Source organism: Rhinolophus sinicus, chromosome 15 (genome assembly GCF_057876585.1).
Source record: "Rhinolophus sinicus isolate RSI-liver-muscle chromosome 15, RSI-T2T, whole genome shotgun sequence".
Classification (NCBI taxonomy): domain Eukaryota; kingdom Metazoa; phylum Chordata; class Mammalia; order Chiroptera; family Rhinolophidae; genus Rhinolophus; species Rhinolophus sinicus.
The window spans coordinates 59,446,596-59,457,683 of NC_142515.1; the positions used below are offsets into that span (position 1 = coordinate 59,446,596).

An 11,088-nucleotide genomic window follows, 5' to 3' on the forward strand; every position below is an offset into this window, starting at 1 on the left:
AACCAATAATTTCCTCAATCATTCCTTCAATCATTCCTCTAGCACATTGTTTTAGTATATCACCAGTGACAGTCCCTCTTCTTGGTGCTAACTTTCATCAGCCAGAAGAAGAAAAGAGAAAAAGGACACAATTCCTCCCTCAGGATGCTAATAGCAGAGGCCTGGGACTAGCAATGGCTTCATTCTAAAAGCAAGTTGCTCTGCTTACAAATGTCTCCTGAATCAAAGGCACTTGCTTTAAAATTGCAGGGTCAAAACTCCAAATAGATAAGCTTCCCAATAGTATGACAACTGAGTCTAAAACTACAGCATCTTTTAGACATTAATTGAACAGAACATGTGGAGGATCTTAGCATAGATATTATGTCATTACATGAATATTTATACATACAAACACATACGATCCTGATAAGATCTCATGTTCCAAATGGCCCACTCTGTATGCTGAGTCACATTCAAACCACCAAACAAACAAAAAGAAAAGCACAAACTGGCATGGACATTGTAAATGGTGAGAGCATTTATTGGGTTGACATTTGCAGAGGGCTTACTATGTGCCAGGCATTGTTCTGAGAGCTATATATGTAAAACCTCATATAATCATTCAGACAACCGTATGAGGTAGGTACTCATCCTTATCCCTATTTTACAGATGAGGAAATTAAGGCACAGAAACATAGAGTAACTTGCCTGATATTCCAAAGCCAATGAGAAGCAAATCCAACATTTAAGTTCAAGAAACTGGGCTCCAGAGTCTATGCTCTTCTCCCTACTATCGTATTGCCTAGTCAAGCTGAGTAATGTGCATCTTTACTCTGGGATTTTTAAGGGGCAGTCTAAGGGTATTAAAGGATCAGATTCCCAGAAATCCTTGGGGACCTGTTCCCTCTCCCTAAATTTCCATGCTCACAGGAGCATCTGAACACTGACACGCTCCTGACTCTCACTCTTCCACCGCAGGTTCTTCCACACCCCCCTCCCTCCTCCTGTCCCTTCTTTCCCCATCCACCATGAAGCTTTGTTTGCCAGAAGTGCAGGCCAGAATGTCCACTCCTGCCTCCTGGTGGCCCCAGGACACTTCATGACACCACAAGACCTGTGCATGGGACTTGATCCTATAGAGGGAAGCACACAGAGGCCAATCGAAGTGCTTGCCTTGCTCTGACCACTTTTCTTCAAAATTCATAGTGGGAAATTTCTCAGGAACAAATTCTGCTACATCACATACATGTATGGATGTGCAGTTTGTACATATATAACCGTATAATTTAAAAATATATGTTCTTAGGTGTGGTAATGGTGTTGTCTTTTAAAACTTCTGCATCTGTTAGAGATAAAGCTAAAATAGTCACAAGTAAACTGTAGGCATTTGTATTCGCCTTTAAATACTCCAGTATTTTTTTAAATGTTAAGAGCATGAACTAGATGAAATAAGATTGGAAAATGTTAAAAATTATTGAAGCTGACTGAAGGAGAAGAATCAGATTCTCCAAACTTTTGGTATGACTGAAAATTTCTATAAAAATAAGTTTTTGTCTTCTAATGCTCAGAAGAAAGTGAATGACACCTTGAAGAAATGAGGAAACAGCTGGTTTGAATGTGAGAGTGGTCTTCAATTTTAAAAATTCATTTCAACCAACATTGATTATCAACACAGTCTAGTAGCTACAGCAAGAATGATGGGTCTCTGTGCCAGAGGGCTTGCAACCAATGAAAACAGTGCATATCCTGCTGGATTCATTATTTCTTTTCCTCAGGGATGCAAAATCAAGGAAGGCTAATTAAGGGACTTGATACTTGAGGTAGGCCTAAAAGGATGAGAAGGAATTGGTAAGGACGGTGGGAAAGAGGCGGAAAACACCTTTGGGGATGACACAAGGAGGCCAGCTTATACTTACAGCCTTCAGGGAATTTTCCTGTTGCCAGTGGGAGAAACTGTGGGGAGACAGATGTGGATTTAAATCCAGAGAAAGGCTGCTTCCACTAGCAGGGCTGCCCAGAGGGACAGTGAGCTGCCTCTGGGGTTCATGGGGACACCTCTACTCCATGTGAGCCCAGATAAGAGGAAATGAGCATTTCTCTGGGATTTCATAGGGAATGTTGGCTAAGGGAAGAGGAAAGGATTATATCATTTGTATAGCAAACGTTTGTCATGCTCAGTACTGAAACTTTAGCTAGGGACACAGGGCTGAAAAAAATAAGCCTGAAGCTCACAGTCTCATGGAACTAGATGAGAATGAAGACTCTATAGCTTCCTCTTTGCAAAAAAAGAATAAAGAGAGTCACATGATTTTATGTAGATTCTTTTCTTCTGAGTATGGCGCTTGAGACTCTGCTTTCCACAGTCGCTGGAGCATGGGCCCTGGGCTGCAGCCAATTCCCTGTTCCTTGGTTCTGATGGCTCTAGGCTGTCAGGAGCGCCAAAGACTGCTCAGAGGGACAAAGACAGCCACACTCAGAGACTCACACCACCCACCAGGCTCTTATGACTCCAAATGGCAGCTCTTTGGAACATCAAACTTATGCGATTATTGGGAGTTTGCCATTAAGAGGGAGAATAACACTTTCTGAACAATGGGAGATGCAAGAATCCTGCAAAGCAGACATTTAGAGGAAACAATGGAATCAGAAGCTCTTCTGAGTGCTGCCTTCACCACCTGCTAGATGAGCAACATTCAGCAAGTTGTGGTAATTTTCTGGGCTTCAGTCTCTTCACCTGTAAAAAGGAGTAGGATTCTACCTTTGTCTAATAGAATAACACATGTGAACTGTTATATGTAAATGTTACATGTAAGCATGTAAATGTTATAGGGCTATTTATCTGCAAAGAGTAACAGTTATTAATTCCCAGGCACCGAGTCTAATAAAACAATTACTTGGACAGGACAAAGCTCCATTGGCATCAGCTCCATGAAAATAAGAACTGTGTCCCCCTGTTCACTGTGTCAAGTTCAGTGCCTGGAACACAATAGGTGCTCAGTAAATACTTGTTAAATTAATGGATCAAACCAAGCTGAGTTGCCATAGAGGGTCAGTTGAGGGGTTGGAGGCCCACAGCCTTCCACCTTCTGGACCGGGGTGTTCAGCCGCTATCTCTGTCTCCTTCTATCTCCTCATCCTCAGTGTCTCTGTGCCCCCGGCCATCCTCACCGACAGCTGTGTGGTCTCTGTAGGAGTCATCCCTGTGCTGTGGGGCTGCACGGGGGCACCTGGGGGCTTTCCTGCAGTGGGGACAGCAGTGCTGGCACCACTGCCTACAGCGGCAGGGGGCCTGGGCTGCCCAGACGTAGGCACCCACAGGCACTGAGAGCAGCACTGCACACAGGACCACTGTGACGTGCAGCAGATGCTTCCTTTCATCCAGCCCACCACGGTCTCTGCCTGTCACAAAGACCACACACTGGCCCTGGCGTGGGTGCTGGGCCCCCAGACTGAGACATGCTTCGTATTTAGTGCCCGGAAGGAGGTCATCCACAGCGTATGTGTTGATTCCAGGGCCAATGTGGACCACCTCCTTCCTGAGGCCTACATCCGATGCAATGTACAGGGTGAACCACTTCTGCTCAGAGGTGTCGGCCATTACGAACCACTCCAGCAGGATCCCTCGCACTGTCTGTTTGACCACCCGCAGGTCAACGTAGGCATTGCCCCCCGAGGGGGAGGAAAGAGACTGGGATGTAGGCTGGACATGGAGTGAGATGATGATGGTGCTCCTGCCGATGGAATTGGAAGCTGCACAGGTGTAGTTACCTCTGTCTACTAGGTGGGCAGCAGGTATGACCAGCTCCGACACAGCAGCATCTTCTGCAGTAGATGAAGTCAATACTGGGTGGAGAGAGAGCAAAATAGCTGTGCGTTTCTCTGATAGACATCTGGAGTGTCCAGTACTGCCAATATATATATTTTTTGTTGTTAAAAGGTGGTGGTTACCATTTATTAAGCATATATTTGGTGTCAGGTGTTTGCCTCTCAGCAACCTTGTAAGGTAAGTACCCAAGCTTTACACATAGGGAGTTGCCCATAATGAGTGTTGGTCAAAGACAACAATTGATCTGGAACCTCGTTCTTCTGTATATGAAGTTCCTCAGCTAATTAGCTGTTCCCACCAAACTACCTTAGCCTTGCTGAGCTAACACTGTGGTTTCTGGGAGATCTCTCGCAATTGTGGGACTATGCAACATTGTGAGCCTCAAATAGTGCCCTCTTAATTCCAGGATGTGAAGTGACTCAGAGCCTGGAGCCAAATGCCTGGGTTCTCTCCCTCACTAGGTATATGGTATTGGGCAAGTTGCTTAGATTCTCTTGGTCTCAATTTCCTCAACAATAAAACGGGATGATAACAACACTCATGCCGTAAGTTTTTGACAGTAAGTGCTCCATAAGTATTAGCTGTTACTATTACTGACAGAATAGATAGAACATGGTGCCCAGGAGCCTGCTCATAGAGCATCACAAAAGGTAACGCCCAGATGCGCTTCACTGTTCTCAAAAAGGCCACGACAATAAATCCTATATTTCTCTTCCATGAGTATTTCACCTCAAGCCAACAAGATGTGATCAAAATGATAGGAAAAAGTCAAAATTTCAGTTAATTCAGTATTTTTGAATCAGCCAGAGGTTTGTCACTATGTGTAACAAATATCTGGGTGACTGACTGCATTTCTCAAATTTTACTTAGATATTATCTTTTTAGTTGTAGTCTAGACAGCTTCAAGATACCCTTCGGGAGGCCATCACTGGCTTTGTGACACGCCCCACACCCCAGGTGGCATTGAAGGTGATTCCGGCTTAGGTTTAAAAGCAGAGTAAGCACAGAGCTCCAGAAAATGAGAGGCAGGTTTGAATCCAGTTGTGGGGCTCAAGGGCCCATCGCTCCCTGAGTCCTAGTATTACAAGTTCAAGCCAGTAAGGTCAGATCAACAAAGTGGTGAGAAGTGTATAAAATTCATTATCTATGACTTCTCAACCTTGCCTGGTGGAAGAAATAGCTGGGTGGTAAGGGATGGGGCATCGGGGAAGACATATTAAAATATATATTCTTAGGCCTTCCCCTAGACTCACTGAATCCAAATCTCCAGGTCAGGGGTCTTGAAATCTTATTTCAAACTAGTACCCTAGGTGAGTCTGCTCAGACAAGTTTAAGATGTAAGTAATAGATAATCTCTAGAATCGATTCTAGTCAAAAACTCTATGATTTAAAAATACACAGTATAGTGTTTTGCATCTAAAAGGCCCTCAAAATATATTTGTTCATATACATTGTCTAATATTTATACCATATGTTAAGTCAACTCACACACACACACACACACACACACACACACACACACACACACACACATATATCACAGAGAGCCATATGCAACCATTTAAAATAATGCATTGATAGTGAACACTATCTTGGAACCTTTTCTGTCATGGTGGGTGTAACTCAGACCTGTCCCAATCTTACCTGCACACTTCCTTCATGATTGACCCAGTTTAGAACCTCTCTATTGAGGACAGGGCTGCTACAGACCTCCTCATTCTCCCAGATATGATAAGAGGGTACATGTGGCTTACCATCAAATTCCCTCCATAGACTCATGGGATATGTCCATGCAATGATTGGCGAGGGGCTGGCCTGTGCCAGGCAGCGCAGGGTTACATTCTGTCCCACCTGGATGGTGACATTGGCACTGGGGGTTGAGATCTGGGGCTTCACACAAGCACTGAGCTCAATTTTATGAAAAAATTGCCCCGCCTTGGAGAGAGGGCCTTGGCACATCAGATAGGGATTCACCAGGATGACTGGGAGGCTGATGGACTTTACAAACTCAACAAGTCCCCTTAAGCGACAGTCACATAGCCAGGGGTTGTTGTGCAGTGCCAGCACCATGCCAGTCAGAATACTGGCCCCATGGCTAGGCTGCTGGTGTTTCTGGTAGGCTGGCCAGTTCAAGAAGACGGTCTTGGATACAACTGTAAGCCTATTGGAGGATAGGTCAAGGTAGGTCAGATTGACCAAGAATTGAAGAGCCAGCTCAGGGAGTACGTCAATCCTGTTGTGTTTGAGATCCAAGACCCTCAGGAGTGGGGTGGCATGGAACGCTGTCCACGGTACTGAACGGAGTCTGTTCCCCTCCAGTCTCAGCTCTTTCAGTTCTGACAGGTGCTCCAGAGCTCCTAGGTGGATAACAGTGACATTGTTAAAATTGAGCCAAAGGTATTCCAAGGTGCTCATGTTGATGAAAGACTTCCGGGACAATTCAAATAAGGATGAATGTTCAATTCTCACTCGCTTGAACTCTTCTGGAAGGTTCCCTGGGATCTTTCCCAAAGAGATGGACATGCACTGCAGAGTCCTGTACAAGAAACCAGAAACACTTTAAGATGAGCATAGGGAACTGGGAAGTGGGATCAGGTTTATCCTGGCATTAGACATATGAAATAGAAGAAAAAAGTATTATTCACTTGAAATAAAAGTGTTCGACCCACTTGGGTAAAAGTGCACAGTTCACCAAATTTCAGCACCAACTAGAATTAGTCTTATAGAGGTTTTTCTAGGCCTGACTCCACTCCAAATCATCCACAAAGTAAGCCCACCTCCACCACCCTCTGGCATCTTGTCAGCACAGCGCACCTGCCAAAACTCTCCTCTGAGCAGGTACATCCTGGCAGACAGGATGGCTGAGCTGCATGTGAGTCCAGAAAGACCAGAACTAGCAGGAAATAGTGAGAAACTGAAGCCATATTCCTCTGTAAGAAACTGCCTTGGGAATTTTGAATAAGTATCGTCCCAGCTTCTGAGTGGCAAATCTTATTATTGGTAATCCATGGGAATGTAGGTCAGCACAGCAGAGGAAAAGCCCTGGACACTCTAAGCTTTGTTATGGCTCAGATCACAAGCTTACTAAGAACCCATGAAGAGGAAGCTTTGTCTCTTAACTGAAGTCAGAAAATCCACCTTTTGTATGGTTCTTGTATTTGGAAAGCAAACTCTAAGCCAGATGTCCAGTTCAGCCCTGATACTGCCTTCCCTCAGTTTCTTACAAAAAGACCTGAGAAACAAGCAGGTAATGCTATTCTGAGCACCATAGTTCAGATGACTTGGCCAAAAATCCACCTAATACTTCATTGATCACAATTGGCTCCTGAAACCTAGAATTTCCAACCATTCTCTAAAAGTGAATGCAGATGATGGAAGACAGTAATTCTGTGACCACTCCTATGAACTGTTCTCCCAACACCTCGTGTGGTAGAATCGTGCCTCTACTGCATGAAGACAGCTGCATCTGCCCCTTGGATGACCACAGTCAGAGAAGCATCACGGTGCAGAAGTTAAACCACAAGACTCTGTTTTCTCATTAAACAAAAACAGACTTCTTATCCTCAACCTCACAACTTGTCCTGAATGCTCTGTATTTCACATGATAAAAATGAAAGGTTTACATTTTGAAAGTGACATGTATATGATTTTGGGATACTTACTCTGCCACCCATAACTCATTCAGCAGAAGTTTATTGGTCCTCTGCTCTAAGACGCACATTTACTAGATACAAGAAATGCAGTGGTGAGCCAAACTATTATAGACCCTGTCCCATGGGATCTTCTCTCTAGCTTATGCTTCCTGGTCTTGAGATCTTTGGAAAGTATTTAACCTCTATGAACATCAATTTCTCCTATGCAAAGTGATGAATTGATAACTACTTCATAGTGTTTCTAGGTAATTTTGAGATTATGTAAAATAAAGTACCTAATATACAGTAGGTGTCCAATAAATTTCAATCTCCCAAACCATCAGACGCATGAACAGCAGCAAAGTCTACTTCCCTATTACTTGGGGTACTTCCTAATGAATACTAAATTCCATGAGTTCCCCTAAGACTCATGATGTATAGTATTCCCTACAAAAGGCCTCAGGGAAGAAAATCCGCTTAGTAGCTAACCAGTGATGCAGGGCAGGTGGTGGGGAGTGGTAAATGGGTCACCAGGAAAGCTGATTACACTCCAGACTTTCCATCCAAGCCAGATATATTTGCTGGTGTTTCCAGACAGTCTAACTTTACAGTATGACAAGATCTCTGGAGTTCTTCTCAAGGTGAAAATCAAAGCAAAGAGAGTGTTATGGGCAAAAAGCTTGTGGTAGACATGGAGATGTGATGTCTATACCCCTTCTGAGGACTGAGTTGATGCTTACCTGCAAGGAGTGCTTGCATGATGTCCTGCCCTTCCTAAGGCAGTCCACAGGCAGTGACTGAGAGTGGTGAGGGCACAAGGGCACAGCCAGTTTGGCCTGATGGGGACAACACTGACAGGTGATTCTCACTCCAGAGCCCCCTCCCCTGTTGGCCAAGATTTTGTCAGGTTTGCATCACAGCAAAATGTGATTGAATCCATGGGTACCACAAACCATTAGTGAATTCTATTCTCACCCCCAAAATGTAAGGGACTGAAGAGCTCTCTGTCCCCAACAGTTTCTTCTCTGTTCATCTCATGTTAACCTCTTCAAATGAACCTGAGTTAACTGAACTTTCCAGTGGTTTGCTGAAGTCTCGAGGACACCCACTAGCATGTCATCTCTGGATCACTCTGCACTGCTGCACTGCTGCTTCTCCTCTCCTGACCCCCTCATCCTCTGATGTCCTTATTTGTCATGTGGGCTTAGGGAGTATGTATGTTGTCAGTTAAGGCAGGAGACTAGGACAATTAAAGTTACTTGGGTATGCTATTTTTCTTAAATAACCGTGGTTATTTAAGAAAAATAACCATGGTTAAGTGGTGTCTCTAAACTCAAGAGATTTAACAACAAAGGGAAGGGGTCTGAGTATATTACACCCCCACCTTTCTTCCTACAGGATGCTTTTAGGAATTTTGCTCTTAGAATGGTAGAGAGAGAGTCATAGGAGAGAACTTACTCTGCATTTATGAAATAATTGGATATAAATGGCTCTGGGTGGCAGCTCCTTGGCTTGTTTTAATCGAATATTAAATAAGAGAATTTTTTTTATCTATTTAAGTGGCAGAACTTTGGGATAACAGATAACTAGGCGAACTATTAGGAAACAGACATGCTGTCCTTCCTCTTTCTCAAACTAGTACTCTTCCCTCACTCTTCTATTGCCAGTCACATCTGCTCCCCTTGCTTACCCACGCTCTGTGGCATGCCTGTGATGGGCACACAGAGGACTACATTCCCAAACCCCTTGAAATAGGTGAGCTGTATGACTAATATTCTAGCTAATAAAATGTTAGAGGAAATAATGTTTGAAAAGCCCAACATGATTCTCCAGTTTCTCTTTTTCCTTGTTGCAACGATTGTTGACATTCCAGGTGGTGGAGCCTTCATCAGCCTGGGTTCCTGAGTGAGCAAGTGGAGCAGAACCTTCCTTCCATCCACATGTCCCACTGACTCAAGCAGACTCTGTGAAAGCTGGAATAAGTTTTACCTTGTTAAGCCACTGAAATTTGGGAATCGTTAGCACAGCATAAGCCTAACCTATCCTGACTACAATGTCCTTGCAATCAAAATATGCTCAATTATTTGTAAGTTGATTTTTGTCTCTATTGGATTATATGATAACTAAAACAAAAATGTCCAGCTCTAGTCCTCTTAACACTCACTGAATCCCTTGATTGATAGCCTAATTTTAATAGCCCACATCCACTTTCCAGGATATAATTTCTGTTATTTACCTTTTCATACCTTGCAACTTAGACATGTAACTACAGATAAGTCACATCAGAGATAGCCTCTGCCTAGGTCAAGAAGAATGCAACCATGTAGCAGTCAGAAAAGACATGTTGATATTCCATGATTCCAACCACCCTCCAAACAAGGCTTCCAAATGGAGCCTGCTGTAGGATCATCGTCGTGTAGACAGGTATTCAGCATTGGGAAACCAGAAATTCTTTTCCCAGGACTCTAAGAAGACATTAGGTTTTCAGGGACTGACTCATACTAATAAGATTCACATACCAAAAGGCTAATATACAAACCAAACATCATTTTATTTTTTATGATGAGAATTTGTTTTTTCCAGTGACATGAATATTGCTGGGCACGATCAAGCCTAATTCTTCTCTATAAGAGCACACCAAAAAGACAGGACACACAAAGAAAGGATGACAGATGAATACTGTGAAGCTGATCATCTTGGGGGCCATTTCATCCAGACCACCAAGGTCGGTCTTCATTGAATCATTTGAAAGTTTGAATCTCCTCTCTCTCTCTCTCTCTCTCTCTCTCTCTCTCTCTCTCTCTCTCTCTCTCACACACACACACACACACACACACAATTGGTCAAATACTAACAAGTTCTCGCTTTCGAGTTCCTGAATTTTCTTCAAACAAGGTTCAATAAAACTGACTGGATGTTAGTTATCTTTGGGCCAATAGTTGTTCAGTCTTGATTGAGTCAGCCAGTCACTTGGAGTAAACATTTTGATCATTTCAACAGATGGCTGCTTTCATCCATTGCATTTATATTTGTTCTAATTTGGGGAGTGCCTGTCAATCTCATATATAAAACAATCAGAATTGAGTCTTGGGTCTCCCAAGCCACAGCAGCAATGCCTTTATAAATCTAGATCAGAGTTTGGAAAACTATAGCCCAGGAGCCAAGTCCAGCCTGCCACCTGTTTTGGTAAATAACATTGAATTGAAACACATCCATGCCCATTAACTTACATATTGTCTATGGCTGCTTTTGCACTGCATCAGCAGATTTGAGTAGTAGCAACAGAGCCTAAAATATTTACTATCTGGCTTTCTTTAAAGAAAAGTTTGCTGACCCTTGATGTAGACGTGACAGGGCTTTGTCAACTTCAAACCAAATAATTTCTCTTACCAATGGCTATGGACCACAAGTGACACTAGATGCACCTTTCAGGTGATGGGCAGAAAATATTGATGTATGGAAATATTGTGCTCATGTGCACTGGTGTTCTCATGGTTGCCAGGTCTCAGTGGCTCAAAAAAAATCCATTTCTGTAGTGTACCTGCTGTGGCTCACATTGCAGAGATCAATATTGGATATAGCTCCTCAGCCTGATCAGAAAGTTATCAAAGAATTGGACCCTCTAGAAAAAATCCATCACAACCCTCT

General features: G+C 43.4%; 1 protein-coding gene across 1 annotated transcript; it reads right to left on the minus strand.

Annotated features, from left to right (window-relative positions):
- Window positions 1-2,337: 2,337 nt before the first annotated feature.
- Window positions 2,338-6,732, minus strand: LRIT2 (leucine rich repeat, Ig-like and transmembrane domains 2). Its single transcript, XM_019755547.3, has 3 exons — window positions 6,623-6,732; window positions 5,563-6,344; window positions 2,338-3,825 (listed from the first exon to the last, which is right to left on the minus strand). Exons 1-3 carry the CDS (start codon window positions 6,730-6,732, stop codon window positions 3,083-3,085), a joined length of 1,635 nt encoding a protein of 544 aa, XP_019611106.3. The 3' UTR covers window positions 2,338-3,082.
- Window positions 6,733-11,088: the final 4,356 nt, after the last annotated feature.